The sequence below is a fragment of the Schistocerca nitens genome, chromosome 12 (assembly GCF_023898315.1).
Source record: "Schistocerca nitens isolate TAMUIC-IGC-003100 chromosome 12, iqSchNite1.1, whole genome shotgun sequence".
Classification (NCBI taxonomy): domain Eukaryota; kingdom Metazoa; phylum Arthropoda; class Insecta; order Orthoptera; family Acrididae; genus Schistocerca; species Schistocerca nitens.
The window spans coordinates 110,581,369-110,608,865 of record NC_064625.1 but is presented as its reverse complement, the minus strand read 5'-3'; the positions used below and the strand labels follow the sequence as shown (position 1 = coordinate 110,608,865).

Below are 27,497 nucleotides of genomic sequence, written 5' to 3'. Positions count from 1 at the left end.
AATGGTGAACATTTCGAACATTTAAAGTAACCATGTGCTAAACTGAAGGTTGCACAAAATATGTGATCAATTATTAAATGTAAAATAAACACGTAAGTAATAAAACTTCCTGGCAGATTAAAACTGTGTGCCCGACCGAGACTCGAACTCGGGACCTTTGCCTTTCGCGGGCAAGTGCTCTACCATCTGAGCTACCGAAGCACGACTCACGCCCGGTCCTCACAGCTTTACTTCTGCCAGTATCTCGTCTCCTACCTTCCAAACTTAACAGAAGCTCTCCTGCGAACCTTGCAGAACTAGCACTCCTGAAAGAAAGGATATTGCGGAGACGTGCTTCGGTGCTTCGGTAGCTCAGATGGTAGAGCACTTGCCCGCAAAAGGCAAAGGTCCCGAGTTCGAGTCTCGGTCGGGCACACAGTTTTAATCTGCCAGGAAGTTTCATATCAGCGCACACTCCGCTGCAGAGTGAAAATCTCATTCTGGAAACATCCCCCAGGCTGTGGCTAAGCCAGGTCTCCGCAATATCCTTTCTTTCAGGAGTGCTAGTTCTGCAAGGTTCACAGGAGAGCTTCTGTTAAGTTTGGAAGGTAGGAGACGAGATACTGGCAGAAGTAAAGCTGTGAGGACCGGGCGTGAGTTGTGCTTCGGTAGCTCAGATGGTAGAGCACTTGCCCGCGAAAGGCAAAGGTCCCGAGTTCGAGTCTCGGTCGGGCACACAGTTTTAATCTGCCAGGAAGTTTCATATCAGCGCACACTCCGCTGCAGAGTGAAAATCTCATTCTGGAAACATCCCCCAGGCTGTGGCTAAGCCAGGTCTCCGCAATATCCTTTCTTTCAGGAGTGCTAGTTCTGCAAGGTTCGCAGGAGAGCTTCTGTTAAGTTTGGAAGGTAGGAGACGAGATACTGGCAGAAGTAAAGCTGTGAGGACCGGGCGTGAGTCGTGCTTCGGTAGCTCAGATGGTAGAGCACTTGCCCGCGAAAGGCAAAGGTCCCGAGTTCCAGTCTCGGTCGGGCACACAGTTTTAATCTGCCAGGAAGTTTCATATCAGCGCACACTCCGCTGCAGAGTGAAAATCTCATTCTGGAAACGTAAGTAATACTTTTCAGTCCTTAAAGTGTATATACATTTTTCTGGCGGACTCTGTACATTGACGAGCCACAATATTATGACAACTCCACACTGCGAGAATGAATTCTGCCCGGTGATGTTACAGGCATATGATGTGGTAAAGAAAGAAGAGCAATGGTATGGGTCACAAATTCAGATATCCACTGATGTAAGCCACTTTGACAAAGTGTAAATTGTTATGGCCTGATGCCTGAGAATGAGCATCTCAGAAAAAACAAAAATGGTGTGCTGTCAGGTTGCTAGTGCTGTGAGTGTCCACAGAAAGTAATCAATGAATGGTGAAACTACACATAGGTGACAAAGTGTCAGATGCCTATGTCTCACCACAGAATATGCAAGTCAGAGGCTCACCCCGTCTTGCCAGGGTAGGTGGAGATCTGTGGCATATATGATGCTGGTGCAGCCACAACTGTTTTGGAGCACAGTGTTCAGTGCACATTGTCAAACACGGCACTCTGCAGCAGATGAGCTCCACGAGTTGCCATGATGACCGAATACTATCTTCGGTTACAGCTGCAGTGGGTGTGGCATCTAAATTTGACAGTGCATCAATTGAATGATGTTGCCCAGTCAAATGAATCATGTTTCGTTTTACATCAGATGGATGGTCTTGTGCAAATATGCTGTTATCCAGGTGAATGGCTTCTCAAAACATGCACTCCGCCTTGGACACAGGCCGATATTAGCTGTATTATGCTATGGGGACATTCACCTGGTGGTAATCAAAGGCAGCACAAGAGCTGTGGACTGTGTGTCATGCTTGATGTCTTCTTCTCCTAAGATGACATCTTCTGACAGGGAAACTGTCCATTTCACCTAATCTGTACGTGATGGAACATATGTGGAACACTATTGAGTGTGCCAACAAATCACCAACCTGTAACTGACTGGAATTACATTACTTGTGAGTAGACATTTCTGCAACGTACCTCTGAAAACCTACCGAGCTCTTTTCAAATCCCTACTGAGCAGAATTGTGAATGTATTGCATTCCAAATATGGACTAAGATGCTATTAAACAGACGACCAAAAGTTTTGGCTCCTCCGTGTATCTCTAGCCTGCCAATTTTTTATGCTAAAATGTGCTCCAGTGATAATGAAACATAGTGACAGTTAAAAATATTCCTTTTTAGGCATTTCAAAATGGATACTGAATATAAACAAATATATTTTCAAGTGATAGAAATTTGTTTGGAGCTCCCATTTTCTATTACAAGCCATTCAAACAACCATAAAATTCAGCTTGATGTTCCATTCAAGACGAGCATAGGACTTTTACAGTTTGACATACATTCTTGGTGGACAATTACAGTTTAAACTAGTCACAAATGACATACAGTGAATACATTGACAGTGGGTTCCCACTCTCTTTGAATATTTAGGTCAGCCCTGGAGGTCTCAAGAAGTCTTATTTGTGGTCCCACAGTGAATAACACCAGTTTTTTAACTTGGTCAATTTATACTACCTTACAGCAATAATAGTTCCAGAGTTACAATATATGACTTAAGCAATATTTTCACCAACTTCATGGCATTCCATTATTCACAAGAAATGGCCAAATCTGCTATGTTTGATGTAGAGAACCTCTGATTTATGATATGTGAAAACACAAGCATGTAAACTCCAAAAACTGGTCAATGACTCTGAGACAATAACAATGTTTGTTTTCATTGGTTTTTCACTGTGGAATTGTTACACTTTTTAAAAAATTTAATATAAATAGTTACAACCACAATAAACCTTTTTTTTTAAAAATATAAGGTTACGGTCTGTTTTAGATCATCTTCAGACCCACACTGAAATATTTACACACAACAGAATTAAAGGGATGTAGTAATATACAAAATACATCTTAGATAACAAATAATAAAAGAAGAAATTATACCCATGATGTAGATGGTGGCTGTGAACAGAGCACGTGCTACACCTCCACGAATGCTAACTGCTAGGGAGAGGGAAGCAGCTGTTGCTTAAATACATCATGCTCCACCCACTGCACACCAGTTACATCAGCGATAGCAACTCAGGCATGCAGGATGTCAAACAGTTTTTACAATAAGGTTATAATAGAGGGAAACATTCCACGTAGGAAAAATATATACATATATATATATTGGTCTTTAAATATGTCTGCTTGTGTCTGTACATGTGTGGATGGATATGTGTGTGTGTGCGAGTGTATACCCATCCTTTTTTCCCCCTAAGTTAAGTCTTTCCGCTCCCGGGATTGGAATGACTCCTTACCCTCTCCCTTAAAACCCACATCCTTTCATCTTTCCCTCTCCTTCCCTCTTTCCTGATGAGGCAACAGTTTGTTGTGAAAGCTTGAATTTTGTGTGTATGTTTGTGTTTGTTTGTGTGTCTGTCGACCTGCCAGCACTTTCATTTAGTAAGTCACATCGATATATAGTTTTTACAATAAATTATATATAAAGTGGTCACACGAAAGCTAACAACAGATGAAGAAATAAGTGCTTTATATTATATAAAGTAACTGCTATACACAACATTATATCAATCTGTGATAAAAATATACATAAAAGAGATATTCAATCATAATTTGTTGTGAGAGCATTGACAGCCATCTGTGGGCATTTATCATAAAGTTGTAGACTATATAGCAGCAAAGGCGGCAGTTAGGTGAAGTTAAAGGTTGTTGTGGAGACCTCTTTATATATACTTTATTGTAAAAACCATATGACATCATGTGTGCCGTTGGCTATCGCTGATGTAATCAGTGTGCAATGGCTGGAGCATCATGTATTTAAGCAACAGCAGTTAGCTGTTTAAGCAACAGCAGTTAGCATCCATGGAGGTGTGGCAGCTGCTCTGTTCACAGCGACCATCTATATCATGGGTATGAGTTCTTCTTTTATTATTTGTTATCTAAGATATATTTGTTATATTACTACATCCCTCTAATTCTGTTGTATGCAAATATTTCAGTGTGGATCTGAAGATGATCTAAGATAGACCAAAATGGTAACCTCATATATATAAAAGAGTTTATTGTGGTTGTGACTGTTTATATTCACTTTTAAATAATAAATAAACTGCTATACTCCAGAGAGACATTTTCTCAAAAATTACAGTTACACTTTTATTTTTTATACACATTTTTGAATTAGATTTGTGAAATAAGTAAAGCTGTCACCAATCTGTAAATTGTTTTGAACACCACAGTGCTTTGATAGACAAGTGCCCTCTCAGGAAGTTGTATCCTTTCTCATAAAAACCGTAAGACAAATAATGGACCACTGAGGCTCTCTCCCTTCTGACTCAATACACACAACATGTTTGAAACCTCTGCCCCGAAAGGCCCGCAACTCCCATCCTAATCCGGCAAGGACTATCTAATGATTCCTAACTTTGAGAGTTGTCAAAAATCACACCACAAAATTATTTCAACATGCAGACCTTTCAGTCAGTCAGCATCCAGAGCAGAATGCAGGTACTTCAATTAGCCATTTGCTGCTAATGCTCATAGTACTTGTCACTATTTAGCCTGATTAAGGGAAAGCTTGCTCATTAGCTCCAGGCTGGAGAACAGATCCCATCCTTCAAAACCTGGAAAACCAGTGCCACTGTCCACAATAGTGACCTCTACTAACTGGTGGGTATGGCCAGAAACATATATGTTACACATTTTCCAAATGTTTTTCTAGCAATGACGTTGCTTACCTATGACTGGAAAGCAATACAGGAACCACCTTTGTGTTGAGTACAATTCCACAATTTCCATATTTGTACAAATTGTACACTCACCTTGTAGGGCAGGCCTTCTACGACATGTGGTCGCAACTTTAGTGCTGGAGGCTTCTGGTTATTGTTGAAGTTAAGGTTGAGATTGTTGTGGTGGTTGTAGTTGAGGCCGGGATGCGGCCTGTCGTTGTGGATCCGATAGTGGTTGGCGGAGCCCGGAGGCCGGGCCTGGATTTCTCCTCCCACCTGGTTGCCTTGAGGTGACGGGGGCAGTGGCGGTGGCGGTGGTGGTCCCAGGAACTCGTCCCTGGTGAACAAGGTGCAGATACCGTCACATTTCACATTGTGGATCTCCGTGATCACCCCTGTCGGCTACTGTGTGACCACCAGAAGTACGAAACTGTGACCATGTTTTAGAAAAGTACTAATCTGCAATATTACCAGTGCCATCTTCCATAGATGAGATTGTTAATCTAAGGTAGTACAGTGACCCTAAGATGCAGTAATTACCTATTCTAATTTGGTCGGTGCAAGAAATTTCAGTAACTAAAGTTTTGTTGTCAAGAAGAGGAAGGGGAGTAGGGTGTGTGTGTGTAGTTGCAGGCCTGCACAGTAATTTCACCAACGAAGTATTGGCCTAGCTCCACAATTTCATTATTCTATATTGATATAAGCTATAAGGGAGTTATAAGAATCTGACTGCAAAACACAATAAAAATACAGTAGATTTAAAAGCTGTTGAATATATGGGAGGAAACTTACAGAAGAATGTACACTGCTCCATCTGGAAATACATAAAAAAGAGGGTTTATTATTTGGGGGCCTGGGAGGAGAGTTGGTGTTGAACATAGGAAAAATATAAAAGAGGGAACAAAGAAAAAAAATTAGTTCCATAATGCGAATCTAGGAGGAGCCATTTGTTTACATTTTTTGACATGGATCACTCCTTGGACTATCTGCACTTATGACTTCTGCCACACTACGGACTTTGCTACTGGCTACCTGTGAACTCTGTTCACATTGACCACAGGGGCTGCCTGTTTGTACACCCTGTCTCTGCGTCAGCACCAGTGTAAGTCGTCATAAACTGTGTTCCATCTATGCTGAGTAAAATAAAAAGCCTTGCAGCATCTAATACAGTTTTATCTCTGGTTGACTGTCTATAGTACATCTGAATGAAGTGACCAACAATACTCTGCCGATGTACTGATATTCCAATGGCCCCAATATCGTCATAACGCCATTTTGGTGTACTGATGAAAGTGTTCACCAAACAGTTGGAATGAAAAATCATTTCCTGAATGTCAGGTCCAATGAACATGCCTTCTTTAAGTTTCACATTTGATGTATGAGGAAACATCTCACAGATAAGTTGAAACATTTCCCATCTTTCGGTAAAGCTTTCACAATCTGTTTTGCCAGTCCAAAATTGATTTGTTGAGGTTCAATAGGTATTTTTCAGGCCTATGTGATTCTTGCACAAAAAGAGGAGCCAGAGAGTTCATCACAGCAATTGTGATATATGCTTACCAGTGCAACCATCGGCACAGAAATTATGTTTGACGTCAATGAGCAATAACCACTCACAGACGGCAGATGACATGACTAGCAGTGGAGGCTATGTAAAGCATGTCAGTGGCAGGTGAAAAACAATGCAGTCATTGCTGTAATATGGAAACGGAGTGATTCATACGATGTCCAAAAGGGCAAGGTCATTGGCTTTCAGGCCAAGGGCAGAAGCATTTCTGAAACTGCAAAGTCTGTAAACCATTTGCATGTCACTGCAGTTAAAGTATACCGTGCATGGCAAAATGGTGCCATCCAAAACTGGCACCGAGGCAAGAGGCAACTATGGTGCACCACGGGCCATAGATGAAAGGAGTGAATGATGGCTGCGGAGATGTGTTTGATGGTATAGAAGTGCAACTGTTGAGTAATGGACCACCAAAATAAACCAAAGGACTACCAACAATGTCTCCTCAATGACCATTCAGCAAACGTTGCTGCGTATGGGCCTTCGCGGCATATGCCTAGCTCACACACCCGTTGTGAGTGCTGTTCGTCAGTGATGAAGGGTGGAATTTACATGCCAATAGTGCAGCCAGGTGTCCACTGAGAGGTAACAGGTTATCTTTTCAGAGGAATCATATTTTCTGCTACACAAGACTGATGGCTGTTGGCATGTATCGTCCTGCAACAATTGTCATAAGGGTCCGAGACAGAGGAGGGAGTGTTATGGTCTGGGAAACGTTTTTGTGGCATTCCCTAGGTAATTTCATCATTCTGGAAGGCATAATGGATCAACAAAAATATGCATCTATCCTTGGGGGCCATGTGCCTCTACATGCAATCTTTCCTCAGCTCGATGACATCTACCAGCAGGACAATGCAACACGTCACACAGCTCGCAGTGTACATCCACGGTTTGAAGACTATCACACTTCCAAGATTTAAACCCAGTCAAGAACATGTGGGACCACTTCAATATGGCTTTTAGCACCCTGGATCTCCAACCAAGAAACACAACACAGCTGGCCACGCCACTGCTGTCGATATCTTCCAGAGCCTCATTGACTCGCTTCCTGCATGTCTGTGCTGCGACAGGTGGTTGTTTGGGCTTTTGACCGCTGGTCACATTAATGTAACTGGACCGTGTAGCATGTGAAATATTAGGTTGAAGCATAAGTTCAGGGCGTTTTTGTTTTGCTTATTGGTATTCCAATTTCTACGGGTCTATTTATCGACTGTCATTTTTCTTCAGTTCACTGTTGCTATTTGAATTTACATATTATCATTTTGTCATATGGAGAGAGTGAGTGGAATTGTGGACATTAGAAAATGGACTTCCAAGTGGAGAGTTCAATAGAGGGGTGATAGCAGCGGAGAAGCCAGAAGCATTTGTGGCATGTATGGGTACAACGGCACTGGACACAGCACAGCAAGAAAATGGTTTACTCATTTTAAGGATGCTCATTTTGACATTAATGACCCTCCACATTCAGGGAGAACTTCGCTAATTGATGAAGACTGTTTATACGCATTAGTCCACAATGATCCACGTCATTGTACTCGAGAACTGGCAGATGTGAGGCACTGTGATCATTGCACCATCGTGTGACATTTACATGTGATGGGGAAGTTTCAAAAATTGGGTGTATGGGTACCACATGCTCTAAGCCAATATCACATAAATCAGTGGGTGGCAATACGTGCATCTCATCTTGCTCATCACCAGTTGGCTCATGAATAACGCTGTCCATTCATTATTACTGATGAATATAAATAGTACCTTTATGCTAACACAGGGAAAGGAAAGGAATAGTTTATTTCAACAAAGCAGCAATTCCCTATACAAAGACTTGTGCACACCCACCAAAAAATAGTGTCGGGCATCTACTAGAACAGCAGTGGTGCAGTGTAGTACAAATTGTTTCCTGAGGTGTAACCATCACTATTGATGTTTTTGGTTGACAACTGAGACATCTTGCAGACACAATCCAAGAACAACAACCAGGAAGACTGTGTGAAGTGATGCTACTCCACAAAAATGTCCGCTCACATTCTGCTGGACTGACAAAAAACACAATACAGGAGTTGGGTTGGAAAGTCATTCTGCGCCAATCTTATTCACCTTATCTTGCACCCACAGATTTTCACCTTTCCTACTCTCTATCAAACAATCTTCAAGGACATTGCTTTCAAAATGAAAATGAGCTCCAAGCATGGCTTCATGAGTTCTTCACCTCAAAACCACACGATTTCTACAGTTGCAGAACCGAAATGTTACCACAGCTTTGGCAGACTGTTGGAAATAGTGAAGGAGAATATATTATTGATGACTAAAGTCTCTGTTACATCTGTGTGTTATGTTTATTAAACCTACAGAAAAACACTATGAACTTGTGCTCCAACCCAATATATATCATTACAACTGCGTTCATGTCAAAAATTGAGTGTTGATCATAAAAACTAGGTGCGGACAAGCTTTTCATTACTATATTAGAATTCAGCACACTAAAACTACAAGAAGAAGCTGCTTTATTAAAAAAGTTTTTTTAACATTTAGTCATGTTGACTTGAAAATGGAGGAGAAATAAATGACATAAACCAGGGGAAAGGTGTGTGAAGGGTATAAAAGCTGCTATAGTGAGAACAAACATGGAGGCCAAGGCTGGGGTACAGTAAGCATGTTAAAATGGGTGTAAACTGCAGTAGTTTTGGAGAAATGAAGAGGCTTGCATAGAATAAAAATAGTGTGGAGAGCTGCACCAAACCTGTCTTACGACTGAATACTGCAGCAACAACAAGTGTATATTCCCTGTGTGACATTGATATTTGTAGCAGCTGAAATTGCTAAACTCTGGGGGCATGATGGAATCCCAGTCAGTTTATATAAGGAATTTATGACTGAGATAACAAAAATACATGGCAGATTCCTCTAACAAAAGGAACTGCACCCAACATTTGGAAGAGAGCACAGTTCATATCCATCTGCTTGGAGAATAGCTGCATGATCCATAACAGTACCTTCCAGTATCTTTGACAATCATCTGTTGTAGAATGCTAGAACATATTCCCATTTTAAACATGATGGGGTGTGTCTGGAACAGAATGACCTTCTCCATGCCAGCCTACATGGATTTCAAAAATAGGTTAGTGGTGAGAAACATATCTCCTACTTTTTCCACATGAAATCCTGAAAGGCATAGTTTACGGCAATCAGGTAGCTGCATTATTTATTGACTTCTGAAAGTTATTTGACTCAGTACCAACCCAACTATTATCCACAAAAAATTCCAGTTATATGGGATACATAACAAAAATGCTAACATCAACAACAAAACAACAACATAGCAAAAAATGGCTCTGAGCACTATGGGACATAACATCTGAGGTCATCAGTCCCCTAGAACTTACAAGGGAACCTCCCCATCGCACCCCCCTCAGATTTAGTTATAAGTTGGCACAGTGGATAGGCCTTGATAAACTGAACACAGATCAATTGAGAAAATAGGAAGAAGTTGTGTGGAACTGTGAAAAAATAAGCAAAATATACAAACTGAGTAGTCCACGGGTCGCATAGGCAACATCATGGACAAAGTGAGCACAGGAGCGTCATGGTCCCGTGGTAGTGTGAGCAGCTGCTGAACGAGAGGTCCTTGGTTCAAAGCTTCCCTCGAGTGAAAATTTTATTTTCTTTATTTTTGCATAGTTATTATCTGTCCGTTCGTTCATTGACATCTTTGTTCACTGTAATAAGTTTAGTGTCTGTGTTTTGCGACCGCATCGCAAAACCGTGTGATTAGTAGACGAAAGGACGTGCCTCTCCAATTGGAACTGAAAACATTTGATCGTAAGGTCATAGGTCAACTGATTCCTCCACAGGAAAACACATCTGATATATTATATATGACACTGGTGACGGCATGTGCGTCACATGACAGGAATATGTTGTCGACCCACCTAACTTGTACACTTGGCGAAGGGGTAAAAAGATTCTTCTACCTTGCCCGATTTAGGTTTTCTTGTGGATGTGATAATCACTCCCAAAAAAGTGATGAAAACATAAGAGTTTGTCACATAAACTGAAAATAAAAAATTAAACTTTTCACTCGATGGAAGATTTGAACCAAGGACCTTTCGTTCCGCAGCTGCTCACGTTACCACGAGACCACGGCGCTCCTGCGTTCCTAGTGTCCTTGACGTTGCCTATCTTCCCATGAACTACTCAGTTTGTATATTTTGCTTATTTTTTTCACAGTTCCACACAACTTCTTCCTGTTTTCTCAATTGATCTGTTTTCAGTTTTTCAAGGCCTATCCACTGTGCCAACTTATAACTAAATCTGAGGGGGGTGCGATGGGGAGTTTCCCTTGTTAGAACTACTTAAACCTAACTAACCTAAGGACAATACACACATCCGTGCCCGAGGCAGGATTCAAACCTGCGACCGTAGTGGTTGTGCGGTTCCAGACCAAAGCGCCTAGAACCGCTTTGCCACACCGGCCGGCAACAACATAGCAAGAAGCAACTTACATGACGATGAGTGGCAAAATATGTAGTTGTGCTGCATAGGGTATGACGAACGGCCACTGATGCCTTAAAGAAAGTAGCCTCATAGATAAACAGATAGGTACAGGAACAGAGAGACACCCGAGGTTTCAAGCAGGGCGTGCCCACAGTGCTTTGGTACTCACCTCCTGGGTGGTTGTTGATGGTGGTTGTGGTGGTGCAGCCACGGCTTCTGATGAGGTAGTGGCGGCCTCATGCCCACGGGGACAGCGTCGAGGTCGGAGTCGACTTCGTGGTCGATGTCGTGGTCGTGCCCGGCGGCTGCGATCTTGGGCGGACGCGGTCCCATGACGGCAGGCTTGCCCACGATGACGTCACTGTTGGCGGTAATGACCTCACCCGGGCTGATGGGGATGCCGTCTCCCAGCGGCTTCTCCAGAGTGGGCCGGCCGATCACGACGGCGCCCACCGGCTCGGCAGCATTTCCCCACTTGCCGGACCCTGGGACAGTGTGAGGTCAGCATTAGTTTGCAGTTCAAGTGCACCACAGACTAGGACTGCTTGAGGATTGGTGTTAGAGAGTAGCAAATATTGTTAAATCCTGCCTAGTCATGAAATGTGGCGTGTCTAGGAAACCTGCTTTCTTGGATCGCTAGACAGCATTCAGACCAATTGTATTAATGAGTTTGATTACAAAATGGGTAATTACAATAGTTAACTTAGTGTTACACAGATGTGTTGCAAGCAAAGGGTGACATACAAAATAATCAAGTTTCTTCAGTGTAGCAACTCCAAAGTTTGATACATAGAGGGTTCAAGCAAAGTAATGAGCTTTGACACTTCTATGCAAGTCACTAATCTTGAGGCTGCGACTGATTGGGGGTCGGCGCTTGTGTCCTATTCGCATAAAGGCTGCTGCTGTCGCATTGTTGTCCTGGAGAGGGCCATTGTCAAGTGGTTCATTTTCCATGATAAGAACTATGCAATAGGACTGAAGAAGATGGATCAACATTGACATGTTGAGATATGAATGGTGATTATGTGAAGAAGTCAAGCATGTATAAAGGGCAGTGAAATGAAAATTCAACAGATGAAAAAAAAGGTAAGTAAACTGTTTATCATTTTAAAACTAATCACCATAACTGTTAACACATTTGCCCTATTGTGAGACAAGATGGTCAGTGCCTTCATGGAAAAACATTGGCGTTTGCCTACAGAACCGTGATTGTACCAAGACGTGCACCTTATCCACAGCTAGTCGACAGCTGCAAATGTCTTTCTTCTCGGTTCCAAAAATATGGAAATCAATGGGGAGATATCGGGACTGTACAGAGAATGTGGGCCCACCCACATTTCCCTTGTCATTTCACATTTTCCATACAGGCCCAATCTCTCCCCACACAATTTCCATGTTTTTTGGAGTCGTGAAGGAAGACATTTGTGGCTGTCGATTTGCTTCGGACAAAGAGATGCATGTCTGGCTACAATCGCAGTACCATAAGCAATATTTTTCATTAAGACACTGACCATCTTGTCTCACAGTGGGATAAATGTATTGACAACTATGGTGATTACTTTTGAAACAATAATCAGTTTACTTTGGTTGTAGCCATCTTTCTCATTTTCATTTGACTGCACTTTATATGCAGAAAACTAAAACTGCGGCTAGATGTCTTTCAACAAATGCATCTATTTCATTTCAAGATGGAGCAACACGTACTTTTGGAATATGCCTCATACCTACAGAAATGTGATTAGATAACATAAACACTCTGGTATAAACTTCTCATTTTCAGAGCTTAGTATAAACTTCTCTTTTTCAGAGCTTGTTCCCTGACTCATCTTGATATACTGACAGACATTACTGTTTGTGAAAATTGCAGCACAAAAGAGGACACATGAGATTACAGTGAAATGTATTCCACGTATTAGGGACATGACAGAACATATGTGATTATAAATACAGAACACTACATGCACTTTGATCACAAGAGTTCAGTACAGAATGAAGCAGCCACATGCTGCAATCAAAGCCTCTAGATGTCAAGGCATGGAATCAGAGAGTGTCTGGATGTGCTGCTGGGGAACATACTGCCACTAGATTTGCAGGCACATCTACAAAGCACCAACAGTCGTTGCAAAAGGAACAGAATGAACAAGCTGCTGACTGACCATATGCCAGACATTTTAGATGTAGGGCAAATACTTCATATTTCTTAAGTCTTCTTCCATTATCAAGCACAATGTCAGAACTGCCTCTCTGGTGCCTTTACCTTTCATAAGGCAATACTGATCATCATCTGACAGATTTTCAGTTTTCTTTTCCATCCTTCTGTATATTATTATTGGCAGCACCTTGAATGCATGAGCATTCCAGCTGACTGTGTGACAACTCTCGCACTTACCTGCCCTTGCCATTGTCGGTCTCAGTACAGTTCTATTTTTCCAGAAATTTGATGGTATGTCTGCAGACTCAGAGATTCTACAAACCAACCTGAATAAGCATTTGCTTGCCACATCTCCCAATGATTTTAGAAATTCCAACAGAATATTACCTATTCCATCTATCTCATTTGATCACAAGTCTTCCAAAGCTGTTACTCTCTGAATCTAATATGGATCACATGGGTTTTCCTATATGACTCCTAATCCTTATTCTGTCATTGTAGAAACAATTATCCCATGGTCTTCCACACCTCTAGACTGATTTATTCTCCACATCAATATGGAAGACTCGTACCACACCACACCAGGTCCCTTACTCATCAGTTGCATAGACACCCTCTTTAACTCATTCTTGCACCATCCTTCCTATCCTCTTAACTTGCTTCACAAATGAGAATTAATTATTTTTACTAAACAAAGTATTACTGTGATGATTGTACGTAACACATTAATACTGCATACCAGAGCAGGATTTGAGTCTGAACCTCTGCCTCTGGTGGGCAGATAAATCTTCACACTCTCACTGACCTCAGCCAACTCCATCCCTCTAGCGAAATAACCTCTAGTAGTAGTGCTAGAAAATCACAGGTGAAAACAACAGTAACAATGACAGTTTCACGCATCCCTAGAGATGTGCTCAGACTCCCAAAAATCAAGAAATGAGTCATGACACACTCTTCACACTTTCGATATAGTGCATGCAGCAAGTAACAGTGTGTGTCTTGTGATGGGGACTGACCTGGCAGGGCATTGACCTTGATGCGTGCCTCGTAGTTCTGACTCTCCGCAGCTTCGATGTCGTGGTCGGCGGCGGCAAGTCCGCCCACAGGGATGTAGATAGGTGACCTCGACGGTGGCTCCGTGTCTGCCTGTGGCCGGTACACGGGGTGCGGGTAATCCTCACGGTCACTTGGCGCTAGGTCTGGGGCTCTGCGGGCACCGACATGCCAGTTATTGTCCACACAGTCACGAAGTTCCACAAGGTTAAGTGTTAGGTCCGCTACTGTTTCTCAAACATGTAAATCACCTTTGATTTAATACACAACAAGCAGAATTAATACAGAGGCATTCGATGGCTGGGCAATATTCACAAATAACAAGCAGATGTAACAAAAGTGGAACATTAAGAAAAACAAATTATTGTTAAGAGGGATACAACATAGGATCATAGATTACATTGCCATAGCAGAGTAGGGAAATCATAAGATTAAAATGACAGAAAATAAAAGTGAGTGATAGAATTGCTAGGTGATCAGACACCTATAGACAGGTGGTGTTGAAACAGTCTTTCTTGGCCAAAGTGTGGAAGAGTTGTAATAACTGCCAAATGAAATGTTGTTGTTGTGGTCTTCAGTCGTGAGACTGGTTTGATGCAGCTCTCCATGCTAATCTATCCTGTGCAAGCTCCTTCATCTCCCAGTACCTAATGCTACCTACATCCTTCTGAATCTGCTTAGTGTATTCATCTCTTGGTCTCCCTCTACGATTTTTACCCTCAATTAGCAGATAATTGGGCCTAAGATAAATGGAGTCAAGCTAAAACTGTTGAAAATAGTAGAAGAGTAGCACCAGAACTGGCAATGGAATAGAAGACTAATGGAAGAAATACTGCTGTCTGCAACACACCAATCCAAAAAATGCACAAATGGAGGAGATTATCAGAAACAGAATGGGGAAGGGTGAAGGAGATTATCATAAAAAGGTTTGTGAAGGGTACCGTACCTCTCTTCAACAGTAATGTTATGTAGATGTTACATACTGAGATGGAGTTTTGGAAGGAGGCATGAAAGTGTAGGGTTAGAGCACTGAGTTATGTGAAAGTGAAACATGGAGCTTGGGGAAATTGGAGGAGAATATGTTGCAAGAATGTGAAATGTATGAGAGATAGTCACAAAGCTTTAATTATAATGTCAAAAAATAAAATTGTGTTCATAATTTTTTATTTGTTTGCAGGTTCTTATCTGCAGTCCTGATACACCCTGAAATCAGTGCACCACAATAACGTAGCACACTGCCGGAGGAGCAAAAACCAAATTTCGCAACTCATTGTTAAAGTGGAGTATTGTGTAGTAATTTGTTTCTCTCAGTAGTGTAAATATGGCAGCTGCATCAGTGCAAACTTGATGACTTCTTCAGACATACCAGTTCACCTGATATCTCCAAATGCTTCTTCAGCCATCTGGCTCGACACAGCTGCAACACTTCTGCTGCTGACAAAATCGAATTACCATGAAATACTCCATTTTATATACTCCTCCACAGCCAATGATGGTAACACACACCTGTGTGCAGGCACTAAACTAAGAGGTACACTGGTACAAATCCTGGAGGTGGAAAATTTTCAGTGCTGTTTTTGGCCAGCAAGGGGAGGGGAGGTGGTGGTATAAAGTTTCCGACCACCAGTCTTTGTGCTAATGGCCTGGATCAAATTTCAAATCTCTCCACAGTGCACAATGAAGTAAGGACACGTGACACTGTCAACGGTGATTCGTCCATCAGATGGGGACGTTAAGTGCAGTAGCCCCCTCAGTGCTATTCGAGACAAATAGGCTACATCTCAACACTGGGTTTCACTCTCTCCCTTCCCTTCATCCATAAAAATAAAAACCCAACACTACACAGTACAAACACTCATAACAGCCATCCACATGACACAGATGCACTTGACACTTCATAATACATTGGAGGAAGTCAACGGCAAACTGCCTCCACGAGGCTGCTGCCGACAGTGGCAATCGGGATTCCTAAATCTGCTCCCATTATATTTGTTCCCTCAGTATGGGACTATTTTGACTTCAGACTCCATGTTATCAATGGGCTACACAATTTAGTTGTGCTTCTTCAGTAGCATCCTACAGTACTATGGCACAGGGATTTCAATTCATACCAGGACTGCAGACATATACCTGAAAACAAACAAAAAATTACTTACATAGCTATATTTTTTTGACCTGTAGTTAAAGCTCGATGACCAGCAGTCATAGTTTGCCAAGAACCTTTCGGCAAGAGAGCTTATCTCACTCTGATACGTGGCATAGCTACTCTACAGCTATAATGCAGGTGTCAGTCGGATAGGGGAAACCAGTACAGTGTCATTGTTGACCACAATAGCTTACTTGTTATGTTGCCAGAAATGATCTTCAGGAAGAATTGCCAGTTTGTTAATAATAAAACTCACACAGACTTCACAAATAGTTTATGAGTACCTCTTATTACAATGTTCCATCAAGATCACAATTTTAATTTGATTAATAACTAATTTCAGCTATTGAAATTATCACATTCTTTCAAGACATGATATGGAATCAAAACAGTAGAAACAAAATAAATATCTTTAAAAAATCAAAAAAGGGAGCGTCTAGGATGGAATAATGACAATGTTATAAAAGGATAGATTGCTACTGATTATATAGTGGAGATATTTAGCTGCAAACAGGTATAACAAAAAGACTGCTGAACTAGGAAGCTTTTGGCCAGTATGTCCTCTGCTGAAATAGACAACATACACACACACACACACACACACACATACATTCATGCAGACTCGACTCTCACACACATGGCTACTGTCTCAGGCAGAGACAGTGGTCATGTTGTGTGAGAGCTTGAGTCTGTGTGAATGTGTGCATATGTGTATGTTGTCTATTTCAGGAGAAGACCTACTGGCCAAACACTTGCTAGTTTAGCAATCTTTTTTTATGCCTGTCTGCAGTTCAACATATCCACTACATGGTGAGTAGCAGTCTACCCTTTTCATAACATTGTAGGTGCAATAGCTGACTGCAGGGCAGCACCACAGCTCAGCTTGAGGTAGGATCTAACATATGTGTTGCTGTACACTTTCCCACAGTTTAAGAGCCGGCAGAATTTTGTTCTCACCTGTTGTTGGTGACGGCAGAGTCATTGCGCCTCTTGGCTGCATCCGGTTGCTGCTGCAGATTGCCTTGGATGAGACCGGCCATCGCATTGAATACCGGACCCAAAGCGTTGAGCCCATTGATGCCCAGTGAGCCCAAGCTCAACAGGTCACTCACCTGCAAACAACATACAGGGCAATGTAGATAAGTGGTAAGTTTCAGATCTACCTATACTTATTGGAAATGCCATTAATATGAGCCTCCACTAATATTGTAGCATTCCAATTGCAATATCTTTGCTGATAGAATTTTCATCTGGGGTGCATTTTTATGTGCAAGTTCTATTTAATATTACACATTACCAAATTTTGCAAAGTATTTATTTGGCATCCATGTACAAACAACAAAATAAGTGAGATGCTCTACACAATATCTTTGCATCAATGTTGCCATCTTCACACTATGCCGAAAGAACACACTACAACCTTGAAAATGTGCAGACTTATAGCTATCAAAGTGTTTTCTTGCTACACATGTCGATAATGTGCCATGATTCTCACATTAACCCAGCTTCAGCTCAGGATGCTGCTTTTATTCTGGTGGCTTGTGATGCCATTCTCATGGCATTGAGCAAACACTAAGAATTAGGATGTGTCTTATGAATTGAATTTTGTTTCATATAATAATAAGTTATGCTAAGGCAAATTATATGTCTAATTTGGTGCACCTGGATGACATTTGAAGTCCTTTGCAAACCGTTGACTCTGAATGCATGAAAATTGTGCAGCAATCTCTATACAACTTGGATGTAGAAGTCTGGTCTCTGAGTGTAGAACTGCAGTGTGCCTGCAAATTCATGTGCTTTGCATTGTCTGCCTTGTTGTTGTGTGGCAAACAAATTTCTATCAGTCTGTACGTGACAAAGAACTGCAGACTGATTTCTTGTTTTGAACTTTATGTGATGTAATAGGCTGATGTGATAGTGAAACAGATCAGACAATTACAAAAATTAAATGGTACTTAGTCTACACAAAGTGTTATGAGAATTATTGATGTATCTTTATCAACGTTTTAACCAACTGATTGTGTTAAAAAACATCTTCTAGGTAAAATTACTTACCAGAACTGCGGTATTTTGACCTCCTGATTCAATTCAAATATGTTAATTGCAACAAAATGCTTAAAAAAAAGTGGGAAAATTAAGAGTACTATTGTCGTATCGGTCTTTGCACAGTTAGTTCATAGAAGTTACACCCTCCTCCCCCTCCATGAAACCTGTTATGTTACTGCAGAAAGAGGTGCTTCTGCATTCCATTACCTGTTAGTAATGTCAAAAAAGATACCAAAAGTGAAAATTTGAATTATTCAGTGAGAAACTACATGATAAATATAACTAAAATGACTAGCATGAACAGAGACATAGAGTTTGAAGCAATCTTATGTAGTAGCCAAAAGTGTGTTATGTCACATCAGAAACAACAGTTATTACATAAAATTTTAGATTACAATGCAGAAGAGTTTTCATCCTAAACAGTCAAATAGCACTAGGTCAGGTGGTTACACTCAGTATCGGACAGTGTGGCAAGTTCAGCAGAATTATATCATAAATCTGAGTTTGGAGTTCAATGACCAGCCTGTCTTCAGATTTTTTTCCATCAGTCCCCACGTGCTTCACTCCTAGCTACTGCCAAGTTTCACCATGGTTTGGGAGTCCTACTTAAATTTTACAATTCTGTATAACTGTCTGGGTAATTCAAATCAGAGGTAGAGGAAGGAAACAGCATAGGAACTCCAGCAGGAGTATTCAGACTGATTTTTGCGTCTAGGACAGAATTAATGTCCAATATATGAGAGTGCAGTGGACATCTGTACTGTTCTTCATCAGCTCCTTTGAGAAATAGGGAGTCCACGTCTAGAGCTAGCTGCTGCAGGAATGTGTTGTGACATAACAGCACATTTTTAGGATTCCGTAATAGAGAGGTTTGGCAACGCACCTTCAACAAGTTACTGGTGATGTGGCACTTGCTAAAAGCACACATAAAGCAACAGTTTCAAAGCTATTATGGGACTATGCCTTCAGAAGGTGTAGACACTGAGAAGATCTCATATGGAATTTGTCAAGTGGGTTCTTCATCAGACTACTAAAGATAATTCCTTACCCTCACACATATTATTCTCTGATGAGGCCTCTTTTAAACATGTCATATATATTAACAAACATAAGAGTCACATCTGAGGTCCCTGTGCGTTTACTGTTAAGTTTAAGATTAACTTTCCTGTCATGGTAGTAACAGCACCAGAGTATGATGATTTACAAAAAGGCATTAGTTGCAGAGGCACACAATATTGATTACAAAGCTAAACTGTCTGAAGATGAAGCCTTACAGCTTTGAAATCAGCTGAAAGTACACAAAAAGCAATATACACATCTGACTGGAGATAAAGTAAGAGATTAAACATTTTTATTGTCCACAGTAAAATAAAAAACAGTTTTAAGATTACTTTTTCCTAAACAACTGGCTATAAAGCACTGCCTGTCTTAAAGAATGATCACTGTATCTCCTGTACCATTCACCAAGGTCCAGGACATCAAGTATTTCCCATTTTGGAGTTGTCTTCAACTTTTTACACCATCCTTTATGTGGCAACTATCGGTCACAGGAAAAATCATCTTCAAGTTTGACTTGTAGACTCTTTGATCGAGGATCTTTGATATGAAATGATAGTTAAATAGACACCCTAGCTGCAAGTAGGCGTTGATATACTTCATTGGGGACATGTTGAAAATGTGTGCCCCGACCGGGACTCGAACCCGGGATCTCCTGCTTACATGGCAGACGCTCTATCCATTTGAGCCACCGTGGGCACAGAGGATAGTGCCTCTACAGGGACTTATCCCTTGCACGCTCCCCGTGAGATCCACATTCCCAACATGTCCACAACACTACATTCATAGTGCGCCTAATAGATGTTTGCCCATCATACTCATTACTCGTGGCAGATTAATCTACCAAGTCCCGTACGAGTTAGGGCATAGCGTGTGCGTTCTTTGATATGTTTGTCTTTGTGTGATTCTTCACTTCAATGTTCAGTATTTGTGCATAGGTGCTACAGTTATTTAATAATTATTTAATAAAAGTGTTCTAACACATTGTCTAATGTCTTTTTTTCATTTATCAGGATCTGTAGGATGATGTGAGACACAGTGACATGGTCATGGAATGAGTCAGTACAAAATTTACACAATGCTTGTTACAAAATTTATAAATGAAAAAAATTATGAAACACACAGAAATTATAAGAGATTATATGAATAAATAAGACATTACAGAGAAAAATTCTCAACTACTGCAAGGAACTCTTGTACAGAATGGCAGAAATGTGCCACAAGGAAATATTCGAGCTTGGGTTTGAATACTTGGGGTTTAGCATTCAATTTTTTTTTTCAGTTGTCCTGGAAACCTAGTGAAAATGAGATATGCTGAATAGTGCACACCATTCCATATGATGCTTAACGAAATGTTATCCAGGTACTTATTGTTTTCATTTGGTGTTCACTGACTGAATGTTGCAGTTTCCTCTGTATGGATTCACAGTGTCAACAACAAATCCCATGATGGAATGCATATGTAAGTAGGGTAGGGTCAGAATTCCAAGATACCTGAACAATGGCCTACATGAAATCTGGAAACTGATAGAGCATAGCAGTCTGACTGCCCTTTTCTGGGTTGTCCCAAATATAACACCATACGAGTAACAGAGTGATGGTAAGCAAAGTGAACAGGGGTTCGCACTTCAGTGTCAGAGACAGTGATTACTTTTATAGTGAAGACACCAGCATTCAGTTTCTGCACATCATCTTGTACACGATACTTGCAAGACAGTGTTCCTCATTACTAAAGATTTAAAATGGTCAACTTCACCAACTGTGTGACCAACTTAGGACAATAAAATTTCATTTTTATAAGAGTTCTGTGCCAGAAACTCCATGCATTGCATTTTGTTACAGTTATGTACCCATTTATTCACCAAATGGTTATGTTACTAACTGTGGTATTAACTATGTTATGTATATTAAGTTTCACATCTTCCATAACATATGTGTCATCTGCAAAGCCAAAAAGTTTGAGTCATCTGTGATGCGTAGCAGCCGATCACAGCACATAAATTGGATACTTTCCTGTAATCTATAATTTTGATGCAGTTACTATATAACATTAATCTAGATACAAATGACCATCATTAGATGCATGTCTCATAATTAGTCTTGTTCTTTTTGCCTATGGATGGCCTGTCTTACTGAAACTGGTAGTTTTCATAAAGAGACTCACACCTACTGTTACAAATCGTTATTTTTCAAAAGCATTTAATGTTGTTTCCTTAAAATAATGTCTTCTTAGTAACAGACAGTAGCAACCACACAGAGCTATCCAACAACAACTTATTTTGATTCTGCAGTGACGGGTGGTTACCTTCTCGGAGCCAGGATTTGACGGTACTGGCCAGCTCACCTGTATCTCGCTGCCCCCGGGCCCTATGGTGGCCGGCTGCTGGGGCTTCTTGGTGACCGGCACAGAGACCGTGGTGGTGACTGGTGATGCCGTGACCGTCACCACAGATGTGGACACTTCTCCCGCCTCACTCGTTGGCGCCTGGTCGTCTTCGTCATCACCGACGTTGTAGTCGTCATCGCCAGTGGTGACTGTGCTGCTCTCCTACAAGGGGCAGACACCAAACACACACTCTGTAACATTAATTGTGCTCTCCTCTGTGTTGTGTCTGTGCTCATGAAATGTGGAAGTGTTACCAAAGCTGTTTGAGAATACAGATTTATCGGGTTTGGCCAAATGGGGAAAATCACTGACTTAAGCAACTTAGGCAAAGGGTAGATTGATATTTGCATCTACATTCTGAAAATTACTGAAGTGCATGGTAGAGGATATGTTCCATCATACCTGTTATCAGGGCTTCTCCCCTTCCATTCACGTATGGAGCATGCAAAGTATTATTGTTTAAATGCCTCTGTGCATGATGTAATTAATCTAATCCTGTCCTCGAGATCCTTAAGGGAGCATTATGTAGGGAGTCGTAGCATATTCCCACAATAACCAGTTAAAGCTGGGTCCTTAAACTTTGTTAATAGACATTTTTTTTGGGTTGTTTCCATCTCTGTGACACTCTCTCACGTGTCAAATAAAGCTGTGACCATTTGTTCTGCCCTTCTCTGTTTTTATTCATTATCCCATGTTAGTCCCATTTGGTATGGTTCCCACACACTTGAGCAATATTCTTTTTTTTTTTTTTTTTTAACGTGCTCAATTTTACATTTCCGAACATTTAAAGCAAGTTGCCAACCTTTGCACCACTTTGAACTCTTATCAAGGTATGGCTGAATATTTGTGCAGCTTCATTCAGACTGTTCTTTGAGACTGATACTTTCATCATCTGAAAAAAGGCTGAGGTTACTATTTCTACTGTCTGCAATGTCATTAGTATACAACAGGAACAGCAAGGGACCCAACATACTTCCTGGGAGTACACCTAAAATTACTGTTATATCTATCAATGACTCTCCATCCAAGATAACATGCTGCATCCTCACTACTGAAAAATCTTCAATCCTATCACAAATCTCACTCAATACGCCGTATCATTATACTTCCGATAATAAGTGTATGTTTGGTACTGAGTCAAATGCTTTTCAGAAATGGGACTGATGACCTCAGCAGTTAAGTCCCATAGTGCTCAGAGCCTTTTCAGAAATCATTAAATGCTGCATCTACCTGACTGTCTTGATACATATAGGCTACTGCCTGGGATTACCTGTCAGCTACAAGTGGGGAAGTAATAGCTCCAGTTTGATAAGAGACACCAACAGTCGGGTGATTATTTTGCTGAACATGTGCCACCCAATATTGAATCCACTGACAGAGGATGCATCTGCTGCTTACATTGTGCTTGTGATGGTGGCTTTGTTGGGAGGTTGCACATCAGAAACACTACATACTCTCAGGCCAAAGTGACAAGTAGGCTAATCTACAGCTACATCTGCATACGCACAGTGCATTAGCTCTTCCCTGTCCTTTCCTATTCTCAAAGGGAGTGAGGTAAAAACTACAGTCTATATGCCTCTGTACGAGCCCTTATTTCTCTTATCTTGTCTTCACAGTTCTTAAGCGAGATAGTGTTTCACAAAAAGAATGTCTTCTTCCCTCCAGTGATTCCCATTTGAGACCACTATACTATCACACTCAAAAAGTACTCCAGAAACTTTCTTTAGACAGTCTACTTTATGGATAAGCTATACTTCATGAGAATTCTCCTAATAAACTGAGGTCAACAATGCACCTTCTCTGCAGTGTATCTTATGTGGTTGTTGTATTTCATGTCAAATTGCAACATTATGCCAGAATATTTAACAGACATGGCTGTGTCAAGTAGCACACCACCAATACTGTATTTGAACATGACAAGATTGTTCTTTCTACTAATCTGCATTAGCTCACATTTCCGCACACTTATAGGAAGCTGTCTTTCATCACACAAAATAGTAAGTCATACTGTATCCTTCAACCATTCGCTCAATGATGACACTTTCCTTTCAGTAGAGCTTTATCAGCAAACAGTCACAGATTATGCTTCTCACCCTATCAGTTAGGTCATTCATGTTTATAGAGAACAACGCTGGTCCTGCCACCCTTCCCTGTGGCACTCCTGATGCTACTTTGTCTGCGATGAACAGGATGATGTACTGGGTTGTATTACTCAAAAAGCCTTTGAGCCATTCATATATGGAAGAACCTATCCCATATACTCAGAATTCGTTAATAGTCTGCAATATAGCACTGTGTCCGACACTTTACAGAAATCTAGAATCTGGCTGTTGTCCTTCCTCCATTGTCCACAGGATACTGTGTGAGAAAAGCGCAAGCTTATGTTGGCACGAGCAATGCTTCGGTGGTAAGACTTACCTGTGGGGAGTCAACTGGTTCTGCAGCAGTAGGCACCGGGTCTGGGAAGATGACGGTGGCCGCCCCAGCATTCACCACAGTGGTGCGCGAATCACTGAGGGCGGCAGCCGTGGATGAGTCCAGTGCCGGTGTTGCAGTCGACGTCGACCCGGAGTCACCATCGATGCCATCTTCCTCGTCGAAGAAGATGATTGTCGACCCCGTCACAATGTTCTCGACATTAGCCCTGATACACACACGTACAGACCCTGAGGCTAACTGGCACATACACAGTCTACACACTTTTGCTACTATTTGATGTAGAGGCACAGTGTCCAGGTAAGAAAACATGCATACTCTTGATCCTAGAGCTCATTTTCTGATTTACGTGTTTAGAAAATCATTGCAACAGGAACTGCTTAGATAAAACTTCCATCGCATGGCTTCAACTTTCAAACAAGTTGCAAATCATATAAGATACAATAAGAATATATTGTAGAAAAAATCTCAAACAGCTCTTGATCGATTTCCTTTAAATTTTTACACAATACTCTATTAAACATTCATACGGGCATAGGCTATGTACCGGGTGATCAAAAAGTCAGTATAAATTTGAAAACTTAATAAACCATGGAATAATGTAGATAGAGAGGTAAAAATTGTCACACATGCTTGGAATTACATGGGGTTTTATTAGGAAAAAAAAATCCATATTGCTAGACGCGTGAAAGATCTCTTGCGCGCGTCGTTTGGTGAGGATCATGTGCTCAGCCGCCACTTTCAGTCAGGCTTGGCCTCCCAGGTCCCCAGACCTCAGTCCGTGCGATTATTGGCTTCGGGGTTACCTGAAGTTGCAAGTGTATCGTGACCGACCGACATCTCTAGGGATGCTGAAAGACAAGATCCAACGCCAATGCCTCACCATAACTCCGGACATGCTTTACAGTGCTGTTCACAACATTATTCCTCGACTACAGCTGTTGTTGAGGAATGATGGTGGACATATTGAGCATTTCCTGTAAAGAAATTGTCTTACTTCGTTATGCTATTCTGATCAGATGAAGCGCCACCTGTCGGACTTTTTTGAAATTTTGTATTTTTTGGTTCTAATAAAAGCCCATGTCATTCAAAGCATGCATGTCAATTTGTACCTCTCTATCTACATTATTCTGTGATTTATTCATTTTTCAAATTTATACTGACTTTTTGATCACCTGGTACCTTTTTTAAACAATACTGAACAATTTTTTTTGTCAATACCTACTGTGAGATAAAAAATGCTGTGCTGTGAAAATGTGTGGTTTAGTTTTCTTTCTTGCAGTCAATTTTAATTACAATATCAAGGCATCAAAATCATTAGACAAATTGTTTCTTGTACGTATATTCTTTCTTCTTATGTATAATTTTAAACAAAATTTGTATACACAACAATGAGCTGTTTTATTTTGTTCCTTGCAGTCAGTTTTAATAGAAAACAGAATAGCTTATTGGCTTATGATTTGGATACTATTAAGGAATCTGAATCATCCAAAAATTTTTAATCTATCTGATCACAGATTAAAATCATGCAGAATACTGTGGCTGAAGCTACCATCCTCACAGATCCAGCAGCTGGAGAGGGCTCTCTCTCATACCCCACATACTAATTATCCCAACCGATTTACCCATTCGTTTTAAGTGACTTCAATTTCCAATCAAGATTTCCTTTGCAACACCAATAAATAAGGCTCAAAGTCATAGAGATGAGGGAAGAGGAAATGGAGGTGATTGTGGTTGGGAGGAGGGGGATGGGGAGGGGGGGAATGAACAAGGTGAAGGACAGAGGGGGAGGAGAAGATGAACAGAGAGAGGAGGGAGGAGGTGATGCATAGAGAAAAGGTGGGGGGGGGGGAGAGGATGGAGAAAGAGAGGGGGATGAGGAGATGAACAGAGAGACAGGGGAGGCAGAGATTAGAGCGCAAATCAAATTTTCATACATATTTAGCAATTGTGAAACATTGCCGGGTTCACTAGTTTTGTGTAAAATGGCTCAGAGAATCTGTACTAAATTTTTCTTTATAAAAATGTAATAAAATGCAGCAATTTTTAGAAATGCTAAACATTGCTTTTGGTGAGTCTGATATGAGAAAAACAAGGGTTTACAAGGGGGGTAAGTATTTCTAAAAAGGTCATGAAGACGTTGTAGGCAAAGAGCGCTCTGGACACCCCAGAATATCATCAACATATGAAATCGTTGGAAATGTGAAAGAATTTATTATGAACTACCACCGAATCATGGTTGTGGAAGTCACTGATAATGTTGCCCTGTCATCTGTCTCACATTATGAAATGGTTTTGGGTGACAGTAAAATTTATTTGTAAATATTTGAATACTGACAAAAACAGTGGTGAATCCAAGCTGCTCAAGATTCGCTAGATGAAGTAAACAACAGTGCAGAACTACTGATACGTGTCACAACAGGTGATAAACATTGACTTATGGACATGATACTGAGACTAAGGCTCATCCCAGTGGAAGCATTTCAGATCGAGACTGAGGAGGGGGGGGGAATAAATAAAGTAAAAAAAAATAAAAAATTCAGTCAAATGTGAAGGTTATGCTCAGAAGGAGAAGACATAACAATTGATGGTTTTTGCATCATGCTAATGCACCTGGTCACACTTCATTGTTGGTCCATAATTTTTTGGCCAAAATCAATTACCCAAGCCTCCATATTCACCAGACATGGCCCCACGTGACACTTACTTGTTCCAAAAAAAAGTAAAAACTTAAAATGCCATCAACTACAGGCACAGATATGATTAAACAAGCATCACCACGAGAGATCTAGAAGCCACCATGAAGATCGAGTTCCAGATGTGTTTTGTGCTTTACGAAAAGTACTGCCATAAGTATATATTACCTTTGGGGACCATTTTGAAGGGAATAACACAGTTGTAGATGATTAAATTAATTCACTCTTAGAAATAAAAATTCACTAAATATTTGGAACACACATAGCAGGTCTGACTTTGGGGCTCCAACAAGACACATGCACACCTGAATTGGAAGAGGCCATGCTGCATCATGTTGAAGAGAAGCTGTCAACAAGTACAAGTGCAATTTCTTTGGCTATTAAAGAGCGGAACTGTAAAACAAGTGATATATTGGGTCACGCCTAATCAGTTACTTGTAAAAGTGGTTGCGTCACCAGCATGTTTTGAAATGGTTGTACCACAGAAATGGTATGTTTCTGGACATGGCTTCCAATTCAAAACATTATCTACTCAGTCTGCTCTGTAAGTCCTAGAAGTCTGTAATGCGAATTTTCAAACACCCTGTATAAAGTTTGGGAAAACAGTTGCTTAAATGCTTCTGTGCACTCTGTGATTAGTCTATTCTAGTAGTCGCAATCCCTAGA

The 27,497-nt window shown here is 40.9% G+C and overlaps 1 protein-coding gene across 1 annotated transcript in view; it reads right to left on the bottom strand.

Moving 5' to 3' along the window:
• LOC126214938 (uncharacterized) overlaps positions 1-27,497 on the bottom strand; it is a 204,651-nt gene that overhangs the window by 100,736 nt on the left and 76,418 nt on the right. Inside the window, exons 9-14 of the mRNA XM_049941576.1 lie at positions 24,118-24,343; positions 21,658-21,861; positions 17,169-17,323; positions 14,029-14,219; positions 11,030-11,345; positions 4,896-5,139 (exon numbers count right to left, since the gene is read on the bottom strand). Coding sequence (XP_049797533.1) covers positions 4,896-5,139; positions 11,030-11,345; positions 14,029-14,219; positions 17,169-17,323; positions 21,658-21,861; positions 24,118-24,343 — 1,336 coding nt within the window. The remainder of the gene's footprint in view (positions 1-4,895; positions 5,140-11,029; positions 11,346-14,028; positions 14,220-17,168; positions 17,324-21,657; positions 21,862-24,117; positions 24,344-27,497) is intronic.